The 15,509-nt window shown below is 51.7% G+C and overlaps 1 protein-coding gene across 5 annotated transcripts in view; it reads right to left on the bottom strand.

Moving 5' to 3' along the window:
* PTPRN2 (protein tyrosine phosphatase receptor type N2) overlaps positions 1–15,509 on the bottom strand; it is an 814,855-nt gene that overhangs the window by 576,884 nt on the left and 222,462 nt on the right. For all 5 annotated transcript variants that reach the window (XM_032394358.1, XM_032394357.1, XM_032394360.1 and 2 more), the window contains one exon: positions 2,450–2,563. In XM_032394358.1, the coding sequence (XP_032250249.1) occupies positions 2,450–2,563 (114 nt within the window). The remainder of the gene's footprint in view (positions 1–2,449; positions 2,564–15,509) is intronic.

The raw sequence follows: 15,509 nt of genomic DNA, 5'->3' as shown, positions 1-15,509 counted from the left end.
TTGTGGAGCCAGGGCTATTCTGGTGGGAAAGGCCCTAGGACTGCCTCTCCTTACAAAACCATATACCGTATACCAAAAGCAGTTCTGCATCCCTGGAGGGGGTGATCAGTGCGAGGTTAGTGCCACCGTCAAGGATCTGAGGGATGCGGGGCGGTGACTGATACCACACCCCATTCAATGCCCCTAGCTGGCCTGTGCACAAGACAGGCGGATGGCGGAGAAGGACAGCAGGTTATCACGAACTGACCCGGGGGTGAGCTACCCAGCTGCTTGCTGCTACAGCAAGTGTGGTCTCCCTGATAGAACCAGTGAACACAGCACGGGACCCACGGTGCAGCTACTAGTCGGTGAGTGCGTCCCCTACGCCCGGAGTAAAGATCACCAGAAGCGTCTGCTCTCACCGGGCTAGGCCAGCAATGCATCTTCCCTGTGCTGTCATAGGTCTATCAACACTCCAGCCCCCTGTCAGTATCTGTCCTCAGGGGCCTTAATTAGCTCTCCTTTCCACAGGACATCATGCACGGGACATCAGTACAGTTACAATATTAGGCTGATTGGACCTAATGAGCAGGACTAGCAACTATCCGCATCTCTGGGTAAGACATTTGCACACCAAAGGATGTCAGTGGCAGAGGCGGATGATGGTTGCAGCCTTCGAACGGCTCCTGTAGGTGAACTACAGAGCAGACCCGCAGGACTTTGGAGCAAACCATGACGTCCTCTGCAGACAGCTACTCTCCTTTCAAGAAACTGCTTCCGGCCCTGCTACTATACCTTGGTCAAGGAGGAACGCTCGACCATGGTCCTCCAAGCTACCACACGACTTGGCTACGATGAACTAGATGGTCGTTCTGCAGCTCGCGCACATCGTTGCCCCTCTGCCCACTCCCTCTGATCTGCAGCAGCGGCCCTGCTCCTCCAAGGCCCCATTCAGCCTCTCCAGCCCCTGGGAACTGTGTCTTCAGCTCCCTGATGAGGGGCCGGCTTCTGCGGGACACCTCATCACCAAGGTCAAGGCCCCGAGAACAGTCATGGACTCCTGTCGGTCCCTGTCCTTGACCTCTCACCTCACACCCACCGTCCCTCCCCACGGTCTCCCTGCAGATTAAGGCCCCATGAACAGCAGCTTGGTGGAGACGCTCTCTCATCTCCCACAGCTGCACACAGCAAACCCCTGTAACTGACCATGCACGTGGTCTGCCTCCCTGACTGAACCCCAGGACAGCCGGTGTCCCGGGGAAGAGGGTGCCGCAGCCCAGTGACTGCGAGTGAATGAACAAACATAGTTCTTTTTTTAAAAAGATTTTATTTGAGAGAGAGAGAATGAGCAAGAGAGAGCACGAGCAGGGGGAGGGGCAGAGGGAGAAGCCGACTCCCTGCTGAGCCCGACGCGGGGCTCACTCTCAGGACCCCAGGATCATGACCTGAGTCGAAGGCAGAGTCTTAACCGACTGAGTCACCCAGGCGCCCTGAATTAACATAATTCTCTCCTGCAGAACTTTCCAGTGTGCTAGCCCGCCAGTGTACATTACGAACATTCAAAAGGAGGAACAGAGCAAGTACTGTTCCCCAAACTTACTGGACCACAGACCTTCTTTTCTTTATGGAGCGACGGATAAGCCCTGTAGGATTTGAGGAAGAAAGAATGTAGGGGTTCTCCTGGTCCCTCACTTCCGGGCCTGGGCCCCCAGCAGGGCCATTCGGGTACTGACCATGCAATTTCACTCCAAGAACTTCACCCCCAACCCTCACCCAACACCATGGCGATGTTTGCAAGTCAGCTCCTGTCCAGACTCTAAGGGTACAAGGAAATAGGGCTCCACCCCCGCAGGAGGAACAGGTCACAGTAATGGTAAGCATGCTGATGTAGCTTCCCCTCTATCGTAAAAATTATATACATAATATTAATTACACATGATAATTACACATAATAATTTTCAAATTATTGTAATTTGTAAAATTATCTTCTGAGCACCCCTGTGAAGTAAACAGATAAAAGCAATCTCCTGTGACAAAACCGTATAACAGAAACTTGCATAAAGACAAGTATGTAGAGGCAAGCGGATATTCGGGAGGCCGGTCGGCCGCTGGGTTGGGTGTGGCCAGGTGGGCTTGAGCGGGCTGCCCAGCGGCCTCCTGCTGCCTGCCCGGCCACTCCACAGGTCTCTCGGACTCTCTGAAGCAGGGACAGAAGTGCTGGGGGTCCCGCACGCGCAGCGGCAAGCCAGGGCCGCGTCTAACGCACGAAGGAAACTCCCGCCGGAACACTCCATGAGCAAGCCTGCTTGCTCCCAGTCTGCTTCTCTCCACTGCAACACTGGCCAATTTCGTCCTTTTCTAATTCCTCGCCACCTAAGAGGCCCACGATTTCCACGGAGCACCAAGTGCAGTCGCAGCCACCAGAAGTGTGCCCAGTCCCAGGACACAGTTTTGGGCCAAGCCCGCCTACCTGTACGGGACAGCTTCTGCAAGGTGGCGGTCAGGCGCTGCAGAACCAGCGGCGACACTTCATAGCGGTCTATGTCTATCACCGGAACCTTCTGGCACCTTCCAAACACTCCATCTGTGGGGAAAGGGAGGCAGAGAAGAAAGAGAAAGTGACATTTCGTTTTCAGAGAGAAGAAAGGTATTAAACACATCCTTGCAATATATTCTAATTATGCACCGTGCTGAGGCTTTGGAACACGGCTTGAGAAAGTCATCAAAACGCTATCAGAATTCAGAAGCACTTGGAAAGTAAGGGTTTATTTAAATAAAAGAGCATCATGGAAAGCACAATTGCAAAGGTATAGAGAAAAGGACGTGAATGCAGAGTCGTTTGCGTTTTCGATTCTATTTCGCATCCCTTGCTCCCTCGCCTTCCCCACCTCTCACTTTTTATAATTTCCTGCCCCTGGCTTTCACCTTTCTGATGTGAAGCTTTGCTTCTGACAGTCCCATGACAAAAAAAAATCAATAACATTCAGGGCCAGTTTTCCAGATGAGAAACAGAACACCCAGGAAATATAAATATTAATTTGCAGAAGTCATGAGGACTGTGGAAGCGTCTGCCACGCGGGTGCCGTGTTGGAGGGGGCTGGCAAACAGGGGGCAGACCCAGGAATGGCAACAAGGCCCGTTTCAAGGGGAGTTTCGGCAATGTGGCAAAGGAGAGGTGCTCCCAGAACAGGAGACATGAGCAGGGACCAATTTATCTAGCTCTGTTCCATTTGTCTAAAATGACAGACTCTGCTCATCATCTTTTCAAACCACACCTTCTAATTAATTTAGGCCCCAATTAGTCTTTATTCGGCAAATTGTTCACTTTGAAATAAGCTTCCTGTAGGGGGTTCAAACATCCAAATTACTGTCTTTCGTACACACAAAAGACTAATTCAAGGGCCAGTGCGTGATACACAGGGCGGCCATCTGCAGTTTCAGGCCCGGACGGAAAGGGGAAGCACTTCTTTATTGTTCACGACGGGCTCATTGCACGAAGTGTAGCTGAAGAAAGCCATTCAAATGCAACAAGTTTAATTAGCAGAAACACATTTGCCCAGTGCCAGGCTGACTCAGTAATTACTGGTCTGATATTACATATGTGCTTCAGACGGACGGTGCTGTGTGATTAGCAGAAAATCTTCTTAAGTATCGAAAGCATACCGTGAATTTCTATGGGACTCTGCAAAGCTCACAGGATCTGGGAAGACAACCTGCACAGCTGAAGTCAACCTTCTGCCATCGCCACCACACTGGGCTCCGGGGCACTCTGTCTGAGCGACTCCCTTCAATTAACACAATGGCCACATTGGGCCAGAGTGATTCCCAACGACAGTTCTCTTGGAGGGAGGGTCTTGTCCCCCTGCCACCACCCAGTGAGACGCAATTTTCTCCACACAAACACAGACAGTAAGTGTCCCTGTGCTTTTGATTTTATTTTGTGCAAAGAACACCATGCCTGTGGATGGTGTGTTTACTGGGGGGGAGGGGGAGGAAGAAGGGGCTAAGAGAAAAACAAAGAACTCTTTAGAATGCACCTAAAACTTTCAATTTCCTTTGCAAATGGAGTATCTTGAAAGTAAAATCATAATGCATGGGGACTAGAAGGAGCATGAAGATGGTCTGATGCCACATTTTACAAATGAGCATCGTGACCAAGGCCATAGGAGGAAGAGAAATCGGGTTCCTGACTCCCTCCCGGCTGGAGTCCTCATCAGTGAAAAGTGGCCAGACATTTCCTATCTATCTTGGAACATCCCAAATGAATTAATTCCCTTCTGAAGTATAATGGCATCATTCCTTAAATTTGGTTTATGCTGTAAAATGTCGTAAATATATTTTCAGAAAAATATTTATTGGATTTTCTTGAAATCTTTCTCTTAAACATGTATTTAAAACACATATATATAATGTAATACAGAGTATTTTTTGTATTTTTAAAATTAGTTTTAGCTACTAATTTGGTTTTAATGATTTGAAAGTTGAAACTAAACTAACCATTGATTCTCTTTGCCCCTAGACTACAGCCTTGCTGATAGGACAGATCTTTCCCCAGTACATTTTTTTAAACTTTATTTTTTAAATAAACTTTTTTTATTAATTAATTTATTTATTTGAGAAAGAGAGTGTGTGTGAGTTCGGGGAAGGGCAGAGAGAGAGGGAGACTGAGGCAGGGCTCAATCTCACAACCCTGAGATCATGACCTATGACCTAAGCCGAAATCAAGAGTTGGATGCTCAACTGACTGAGCCACCCAGGTGCCCCAAATAAACTTTATTTTTATCATTTTTAAAATTTTGATTCTATTTATTTGACAGAGAGAGACACAGCGAGAGGGAACACAAGCAGGGGGAGTGGGAGAGGGAGAAGCAGCCTTCCCGCCGAGCAGGGAGCCCGATGCAGGGCTCGATCCCAGGACCCTGGGATCATCACCTGAGCCAAAGGCAGCTGCCTAACGACTGAGCCACCCGGGCGCCCCTAAACTTTATTTTTTAAAGCAGTTTTAGATTCACAGCAAAACTGAAGGGAAGGTACAGAGATTTCCCGTATACCTCCTGCCCTCACACATGCATACCCATTCCCATAATCAACAGCCCTGGCCAGAGTGGTACACTTGCCCCAACTGATGAGCCTACGTGGATACATCATTATCACCCAAAGTCCATAGTTCCTATCAGGGCCATTCTTGGTGCTGGACATCCTATGGCTCCGGACAAATGCACAAGGGCACGTATTCACTCTTTTGGCATCACACGGAGTACGTTCACTGCCCTGAAGATCCTCCGTGCTCCACCTGTTCATCGCTCTACCCCTCTCAGCCCTGGCACCACTGGTCATTTGACTGTCTCCACGGCTGTGTCTTCTCCAGAATGTCATAGACAGCTGACCCTTGAACACGCTGGTTTAAACTGTGCAGGTCCACGTTTAGACACAGATAAATTTTTTTAGAAGTACAGTACAGTATTCTGTAGATGCACGTGTAGGTGTGTTTGCACGTGCACGTGCACATGTGTGCATCTACACGCGTGTATACAGTGCATGTGCACATGCACACACGTGTGCAGTTTTCATGAATGCGTGCGTGTGTCAGCATGTCTGCATGTCTGCGTGTGTGTGCGTCTACACGTGTGTACAGTGTGTGTACTTGCACGCACGTGTGCACTGTTTTCATGAATGCGTGTCAGCATGTCTGCATGTGTGTGCATGTGTGCATGTGTGTGTCTCTACATGTGTGCTGCACGGTCATGCCTTTGTCTTCGCGTGTTTTGTGCTGTGCACGTGACATGTATGTGTGTGTACGTACACACACAGCCTCGACTGTTTGTTAAATGGCCAAACTCAGTGTGAGAACCCACGGATACTGCTATTCCAGCATCATGTAAGTTCATCTAGGAAACAGATATTGTTTGTTAATTGTTGTTAATACCGCCTTGTTAATACCACCTTGAAAGAAACCTGATTTCCGTATTTATTACTCAATAAACAACTTCGCGAGCTTTCTCTGTGTCCTCTAGAGGGCCGTGTGCACACTCTCATCAACACGCTTCGCATTATTTCCAGCCCCATATCTGCTGTGCATTTGCGAGTCCATCCCTGCCCCGTGTTCTGCCTTGCACCCCAACCTTGGGAAATGCACAGCTCTGCTCTAACGTCACCTGCTGGACAGACGGAATACTGTGGGACATGCTTCTGGGGCAGAAGTGGACATGCAAACTATTCACGCACGACTGTGATACAGAATACAGAGGAACATGCTACCGGGCAGCATGAAGAAGGGGCACTGACCTCATGCAACATACAAAGGCCCCAGGAAAGTGGCATCAGGTTGGGCTCCAGCATTTACAGAACGGGGTTGCCTACATGGGGCTGGCAAGGACATCTAGGTAGGGGGGCAGGCTCTGTGGAGGGCAGGAAGCCCCCGATCCCTAGAGCTCTGGGACCTAGGGACTGAGCTCCAAGACGTGAAGCAAGTCGGACAAAGCCTGAGGGCATGGGGCCTTCCTCCTGGGAGCTGCTAGGACCTTACAGGCTGGTGTTTCGTTCTGCCAGGAGCCACGGGGTGAAGGGAGCTGCCTGTCCATAGGAGGGTGGTTCAGCGAGGATGGCCAGCATGGAAACGAGAGAAGGGATAGATCTGCAGCCTTTTCAGAGGGGATCCCCTAGGATGCCAATGCCGCCCAGCTGCAGGAGAGCCCCTTCCACGTGTCTGTGGCACAGGAAAGTTCTAGGGTTCAAGCGCATATTCTGAAAGATGGCCCAGAGAACACGTGTTTTTCCAAAGCAGTAACAAAGCTGCCTTCCTGCCAACTGGGAGAGGTGGGGAAACATGCCCCAGCGGCGCCCGGGCTGAGACTGCACCCTTCCTGGGGGGTCACCGCCCAGACCTCTGTGGGCAGCAACCACAGCAACCACAGAACCATGGCATGTGCTTAACATCCCCAAATCTGCTGACCTCAGGGAGTTCTAAGGCTGTCCCCAAGTCTCAGATTTCTGGAACGGTAATCCCCCTCTTTATTTTGCAGAGCAGAAGACTGGACCTCCACAGCTTATGGAAACCAGAGAGTACACGGTTTTAAACACAGAAAAAGAAGGGATGTCTGTGGTCCCGAGAAAGCAGATGCTGGCCTCCACCTGAGCATCACTGACCAGTCATCCACAACTGGGCAGCTAGTTTCTTCCATTAGAAAGAGAAACCTTGATGATTTTTTTTTGCTGGATTTCTGGAAGAATGTGAGAAAACAGCTTGTTTATATTGTCTGTACATTTGTTGTAACCAGTGTTCCCTGGAGCATTATTCCCACAGGCAAAAGTCATTTTCACTCATAAACATCACTGTCCCCTAAACACTGCTGGAGGCCAGTGGCGATGCCCTCCTCCCGGACCACTTCTCCCTTGCTCTGTGGGGCCGCATAGCACACACGTGTGCACACACTCACATGCACACACATCTCCACGTCCCTCTGGCACTGACATTCTCCTCAGGGCACCGCGGGCTCCTGGACGGCAAGCATCGAAGCTCCGACTCTTAGAGCTCCCACAGCTGACACCGTCCTGTGCACCCACAGTGGGTTCAATAAATATTTGTAACTGATTAACTGGTGTTTTTCCATTTGCCTGAAAAAAAGCTGAGATGCCCACAGAAATTTATTACACCATTAGCTAGCATCCAAATTTGCTGGAATCTCACACTGATTTACAAGTCTACAACTCCCAGCAAATGACCTGGCTGAAGGACCGGGGATCGCCAAGACCAAACCAGGGGGGCTCGTGCCGCAAACGACGGGTGTGCACCTTTGCATTTTCTCAGCAAACACGGCGCCGCTTCCTCCTTCAAGTCTGATTAGGTTCAGCGCACTGGCTCTCCCTCACACATGGAGGAGGTGGTCCTAGTGGACCTCTGCTCTGGAGAAGGGACGTTATGTTCAGAGCACTGGCCTTCCCTCTCAGGATGCTGTCGTTTTGGGGACTGCTGAGTGCCAGGCCTCCCAGAGAACACCCCAAACCAGCAGGTCAGACCACCAGGCAGCCGTGGGCTTGAACAGGTTGGTTTAGGTCTCTCCAGGAGGGAACCATTTCTATTCTGTTTCCATCATGCAACTCGCCTCAGGCTTGCATTAAAGGACATTAAAAAAAAAAAAGCCCGTGGAGCCTAAATTGTACACCTACCGAGAAACATCCCTCAGAGTATCACCAGTGTCTCTCTAAAAGACCCATCCAGGGGAGGAATCCCCCAGGCCCCAGGGCGAGGACCGACCACCTTCTACCTTCCAGTGGCCCTCTCTGCCTGGTCACGGGGCAGCTCTCATCACATTACTGACCTTCCTGGTTGTGTGGGCTCTGGTAGTGTTTTCTTCAAGGAAGCAACCATGCTCTTTGCACCCACGATACTTAACCCTCTCTTCTTCTTCTTGTAATGTCTTTACCTGTTTTATTTTTTATACATCTTTTTTACATTTCTTCATTATTTCTTTGGGAAGAAATAATGAGACTAGGTAATTCATAAACACAATGTGATCACCTTATTTAGATGTTCAGGGTGGGATAATTAGGGCACATTTAGAAATGATTGCAATGTACATACCTGTTCAACAATTTATATAAATAGTTTATTCATGTAAATAATATGCATGTGTAAATGTATTATCTTGGTTCCCTAGAAACCTTAAGAACAATGTTCTTGATTTTGGAGTAAGAAGGGGATAGGCAGAAAAGGTGTCGCAATCATAAAGTCTTTGCAAATGAGGGTGAACCAGAGGTGATATTCAAATAATTATGGGGCAGGGGGCCCCTGGGTGGCTCAGTTGGTTAAGCTTCCAACTCTTGACCTCAGCTCAGGTCTTGATCTCAGGATTGTGAGTTCAAGCCCCGTGCTGGGCTCCACGCCAGGTGCGGAGCCTCTTTAAAAAAATTTATTATTATTATTATTATTATTATTATTATTATTATTATTATTATTACTGGGCAGGAGAGAAACATAAACTAAATCACCCACATGCAGAATTCCTTGCAGGGGTAAAAACAAGAGCTTCAGGAAGTCTAGTGCAGGGACCAGCCTTGCTTCTTTCCATAATCACAGAAACAATGACCTGTGACACGCATTCAGGTTCTCACATAATGCATACCGTAAACACCAGATGCATTCATTCACCTTGTGAAGCGGCCAGCCAACCCTGCGGGACCAAAGGAACAGGAGTGTCTAAACAGCTCCGGGAGCTCGCCTGGGAAACACAGGAAGTAAGAACAGGTTGACCACAGGGCCTCCTGGGGCATTCCAAGAATCTGACTCAGTGCTCAGAAAGGGCACACAGGCTGAGAGAGACGTGTTCGGGGATCCCAGTCCCCGCGCTTGACCCCATGGCCGCACCTGCTGCATCCGAGCACCCATAAGCCGCCATCTAGGGAGCATATACAGTTTATAAAACTGGTTCATCGCTCGCCCCCACCCTGCATCGAACTTGGCACCTCGGTAGCCAGTGAGGATGAAGCAGCAACAGTGACCCCTCGTGGCCGCCTCCCCGCATCACTGGATCCTCATCGGTGACAGATGGCAGCGGTGCTCCCGGGAAGCCTGGACAGGCCAGACTCGGAATTGACCCAGCCGGTGGCCCCACAAGCTGGCTGGACCCTAGTGGAGAGATGGTGATGGTGTTGTTCCCCAGGGAGGCAGGGGGAGTAAGGGACTTGCACACGCACACTTGCATGTGTACACACAAGCACACACCCACCCAAGCTCGCACGCTTACACACTCATACACCCATCTGTGCACGTTCTTGCAAGGTTCACAACCAGGCCAAGGGATCCCCCTCATCTGCAGACAGATACCTGCACCCGCCTTGCAGGCCAGCCTAAAGACCCTGTCACCCGCGTCCAGCTGTTCCCGGCTAAACCACCCTTTCCTTCCTTCTGGCCTCCCCCCTGAGGCCCCTTAGGACCCAGGCTCTCTCCCCTTCCAGGTGGAAGCTTCCCTCCCCACCCCACTGGGCTGCCCAGGGCACCCACAAGGCCTCTCAATGGCCACCCAGGAAGGGCCTGCTCCATCGGACCCCAGGGGCACTCCGTGCAGAGCGCGGCTGGGGACTGACAGAGGTAGGGATCAGCCGTCCAGCAGCGCGTGTTAGCCTCAGTCCTCGAGCTCGGGAGCTGGTGATGTTCGGCCACGCCTTGTGTGAATATTGGGGATCTACTTCTCCCATCACCAAGGAGCATGACAAGGTCTGGGAAGGGAAATGGTGGCTCATAAGCCCCAGGCTGGCAGTCCGGCTGGGAAGCGGGCGACAGGGTGCTACTGTGCAGGGAAAACAGTGAAGACGGCAGCAAGAGCAAACCCAGCCCGTCCCTGCTCACTGAGAGCTTATGTTCCGAGCACTCTTCTAAGTCTTTTCCATGTGATGATTCTAAATCCCTGTCACAGCCACACTCCCACGAAGCTGTTACACGGGACGTCACCATCCCATTTCACAGCACCTGGAAACCGAGGCACAGAGAGGTTCAGGACCTTGCCCAGTATCGTGCATCTGCGATGCGTGGGAGTCCTGCCCAGGGTCTTCCAGAATGGGCCACTTCACCCTCTGGCTACCATCACCCTGAGCATTAGCTTTCCTTCCCGAACATGTGTCCCAGTCTTTGACGCAGAAAATGTGGTCATCGTAGTTACGCTGCAGGGATGGAATGTCTAGTTCTGAAACAATTGACAAAATCCCCTGGTCTCATGTTTGTCAGCTCTCAAAGGAAGAGCTAACATGTTCACATAGAGTTATCATGTCCCAGCAACATTCGGACACACTCAACTCAGTTAACCCTGCGACAATTCTCAGTGGTCTGAACTGTCACGGTGGGAAAACCAGGGCCCAGAGAGGTTGAGTGACCTGCTGCAGGTCACACAGTAAGGGGCAGGCTGGCCTCGAGTCTGCACACTCGTTATGACTGACATGACGTCTCTCTTGTGCAGCTGTGACAGCTAGCACCTGGCCAGGGCGGGGGAAGCGAGACCAGATACCCTCATCGTTTTGATCGCCTAAGCCCACATCAGAAAAAAATAAACCACTGACGGTTTGAGGACCAGCACATGGCTGTTTTTAGCCAACTGATACCAGCAACGGTTTTGAGTGGACTTTCTCTGCACCATGACAAGCCACCCATGGCCAGAGGGTCCAGGGCCCTTCCCAAGGTCGTCCTCACGCCTGCACTGGCCATGGGGTTGGTGCCACGTGGCTCCCGGAGCTCCTTCTGGCAGCCTGGAGCCACATGCACAACGGGGACGGGTGTGAGCAGGAGATTCTGACTTCCGATGGCAGCTGTGAGCTACCCTGATTAAACAGTGATCCACACACCATGCTGGGGGCCTGCCCCTCCAGATGCTCAGGCCGGGCCTGCTTGCTCAGACGCCTGGGCCAACCCATACACAGCCTGGACACTGCCAGCTCTGCCCCAGGCTGAGAGTGAGACAAGGGACAGAACATTCTTCACTGCTCAGCTGCCTTCATGTTTCCCAGTGAAATCAAGTCAGAGGCGAAGCACCTGACACCTACCATGTACCGTAAATGCCCCCACGAGTGTCTGCAAGAGCCAAGAGCTTGCGCGTGTACACACAACGAGGGACCCCAGAGCTCAAGAAACTCACAATCTACATCAAGGATCCGGACAAGTCTGATCTTTCTTTAAAAAGCAAACAATTAGGGGCGCCTGGGTGGCTCAGTCGAGCGTTTGACTCTTGGTTCCAGCTCAGGCTATGATCTCGGGGGTCATGGGCTCCATGCTCAGCGGGGAGTCTGCGTGACCCTCTGCCTCTGCCCCTCCCCCCACTCGCACTTGTGCGTGCTATTTCTCTCCAAAATAAATGAATGAATCTTTAAAAAAATGAAAATAAAAGCGAACAATTAAAAACAAGTCTCTTGTGCACTGTTGGTGGGAATGTAAAGGGTGCAGCTGCTGTGGAAAATAGTATAGCAGTACTAAAAAAAATTAAACACAGAATTACCATATGCTCCAGCAATTCCACTTTTGAGTTTATACTCAGAAGAATTAAAAGCAGAGACTCCAAGAAATACTTTCCACCCACAATATTATTCACAACAGCCAAGAGGTAGAAGCAACCCAAGTGTCCACCAGCAGATGAACAGAGAAACAAAATGTGGTCCATCCACAGAACGGAGTATTATTCAGGCTGTAAGAAGAAGGGAATCCTGACACCCTCTACCAGGTGAGACCAGCCAGTCACAAGGGGACAAATGCTGTGTGATCCCCTCCCACGGGGTCCCTGGAAGCATCAGACTCACAGGGACGGAGAGTGGAGGGGCCTGGGGAGGGGGTTAGAGTTGAACGAGGACAGAGTTTCAGTTTGAGAAGGTGGAAGGAGTTCTGGAGAGGAAAGGTGGTGGTGGCCGCAAGACAATGTGAATGTCCTTAATACCACTGAATTGTACGTTTAAAAAGGGTTAATATGGTAAAATTTAAATTATGTATATTACCCCATAATTTAAAAATTTAACAAAAAGCAATTCAAAATAAGAGTCTAACAAAGCAGAACCCTCTTGGAGAGGACGGAGTATGCGGGGTTAAGAGACGTTACCGTGTCCCGCCCAGCGAGGGCCGCCTCCACCGGGAGGTGGGGGAGACGCGTGGGCTGCCGGGATCAGTTACAGCTGCTGTGGGGTCACGACCACAACTGTGCCTGGCCGGCAGGTTTTCGGGGGGGCCTCTGTGCCCTTCCAGTCACCAGAATGAGGTCAAATCTAGGTGAGCTCAGACCAATGAGCACACCTTGCCCACAAGCTAGGCCCAACCATCTGAATTCAGGGAAACCCCAGCCCCTCCCATCTGGTGAGACACGTGGGCATCAAGATGTCACAGGACCTGAGTGCCTGGAAGCAAAGGCCCTGAGACAGGCCTGGCTTGCTGGAGAAAGTCAGGGCTGATCAGGGAGGGCTTTCTGGAGGAGGCGAGGCCAGGGCGCTGTACTACCGCGGCCCAGCTGACGATGGCTGGGAGGCCCCTGGCCTCTTGACTGGTCTTCCACACCTGCATGGGAGAAGCCTTCAGCCTGGGGAGGGCTGGCATCTAGCGGCCACAAGACTGCCTGAATACCGCAAGTACCCGGAAAGTCTGGGATTGTGCGGCTTTGCTACAAGGACTCTTGGCCCCAGAGGGGAGCGGTGGCTCCAGTCACAGTGAAGTAGGGCCGCTCCCTGTGTACCCCTCAGCAAGTGCATCCCCTCGCCCAAACGGTCACCCGCCATATCGTTAGGTTGCTTGCAACGCTTTGCATCTGGGGTGCGAACGCAAATTCTACCACCTGGAATTTAATACAAGAAACTCTTCAGAGTGTTGGTTGCAATGTCACCCAGGAATTTGGAATTGCATACAAACGTGGGAAACCAGATTTTTCTAGCTCTCGAATAAGCAAAAGTAAAGACCAAAGAGGCCCCAGATGGAATCCACCCAGACAGAGAACGAGTGGCAGCGGTATTTTCCTTTTCCCACAACTTCAATGCGAGCGACACACTGAAGGCTCGCCGTTCAGGATGCACACAGTAGGCCCCGGTGGCATGCATTCGTAAGGCACCGGAGAGAGTAAAGCCTGGAGCAATCTGGGCCTCAGCTGATGAGAAGCTGCAGGCCTGCTTCGTGCCAGGGTCTTACTGGAATCGTCCTTCCCTCAAACACCCCTCTGTTCACCGGCGTCTTCTGTCAGCCAGCAGGCACGCCGAAGTGAGGCGCCCACGAGGGACACGTCGCCCAACGCAGGGAGCTCAGATCGCAGGCCTTAGCTGGGGAGTGCCTTATCAGCTCCCACACTGTCCACGTCAGGTCACAGCGACAAAGCCCAGGACCCTGTGAACGAAGGTGCGCAGTAGTCTGGGCCTCCCTGCTAGCGTGCGAACAGGACAGCTCCCGGAACACGCCGGTCTGCAGGGAGGCGGGAGGCCTGGCCGAAGGTAGACTCCGGCCCGTTGAGCTGATTGCTCCTCGACCCAAGCAGACCCAGACTTCTCTCAGTTCCACACGGGCGCCGTCTCCAGCAAGGCCCTCAGGGGGCTGGGCTGCACTCTCAGGGACGACCGCCGGGACACGGTTCTGGAAAGCCCTCAGACAGCGACCACATCCCATCGGAACCAGCTTCCAGAACTCACACGTATCTCGGGGAGGGTATGCTGCATGACCCAACTACCTTCACTTCCAGGGCTTTAGACTCAGGCCGTGCGGAGACCTGGAGGCAGTCGGCAGTGGGACGTCCAGTGCTGAGAAGGGAAGGCGCACTCGCTTCCTACCCTGGCCCGCTACCCTGAGCCAACGTCTGCGAGCACTGCTCCCACTGACCCCACAGTCGGCTTCGATGTGCGGTTCCCCAGAGCCGTCTGGACAGCCGTTAGAACGTCCTCCTCCTTCTGATGGTTACTGAAAACCGGAGCAGCGTCAGGTCTGTGCAACATGGCCATTCAGTGTTTTAACTTCTTACTGACTTCTGACCCGAGGAGGAGGCCTGGCCGCTGTGGGGTTTGGAGGCCTGGAATAGAAAGTTCTGGGCCCCAGAAGTCTCCAGGGAGCGGGGCTGGGGCAGGCTGGTGTTGGTAATCCCAAGCACAATGTTGATCCACAAAAATGAATCACACAGAGCCTTGTAATGCTTAGCCCTTCCTGCAGAGAAAACTCGCCTCTTAATATTACCAACTAGGTGGTAGCCCTGATACATCCTCAAATACAGACAGTAGCCTCTCTGACCTGCTATCCACCATCGCACGCAGTGTGGTTCTGCCAGGCCTCTGCTCTGCTCCTGAAATGGACGGGCCTGCCGGACACTCATCCCACGGCACCTGAGAGCAGGCCAACCGATCACGCTGCGGGGTTTTAGAAAGAACAGGGCTTTCGCTGAGAGCTGACGAGCATGGTAGCGTGTATTTTATTCAGGCCCTTGCACTTTATAGACGAGAAAGCTGGGGACCTGAGGGATTGGGCAAGCTGCCAGGGGTCGCCCCTGGTCTCCCCACTCCCCACAAGACACCGCCGGCAGCCCCCCTCCTCACTCTGGCCCTGCTCTGACACTCTAGCAGCCACAGTTTTCCTTCAATAGAAAATAAATAAGTAAAATAAAATAAAATGTAAGGTCAGAGTTGGGAGATAACACATTACGTCGTGCTGTGTAAACAATCCTACAAAGATACTGGGTGGACGTTATTTACTTCCTAAGTACGATGCTGAAGCACACGGTCCACTTAGAAGACTGCGCTTGCCGCATCTAATATGGACGCTGTCCTCTGAGTTCACCTGAGCACGATGAGTCACAGCAGGGATGTGGAACGGGGCCCAGGGACGCGAGGTTCCGGGTCCAGCTTTGCCCCCCCTGTGCTGGGCCACCTCCAGCAAATCGCTCCACTCCTCGCAGTCTCAGTTCCCTAAAATGCACCAGTTGGATGAGCTATTTTCTAAGATCCTTTCTTCTAGTTCAAATGCTCTCTTTGTAGGAAACACCCAGGGCATGAGCAGCATTGTCAATACCCAGATTTTCTGAGCTGCGGGGACTGCCAAGCTTCAC

The sequence above is a fragment of the Phoca vitulina genome, unplaced genomic scaffold, assembly GCF_004348235.1.
Source record: "Phoca vitulina isolate PV1807 unplaced genomic scaffold, GSC_HSeal_1.0 scaffold80, whole genome shotgun sequence".
Taxonomy (NCBI): domain Eukaryota; kingdom Metazoa; phylum Chordata; class Mammalia; order Carnivora; family Phocidae; genus Phoca; species Phoca vitulina.
The sequence above is the reverse complement of the archived record's forward strand: the minus strand, read 5'-3'. Positions and strand labels throughout refer to the sequence as shown.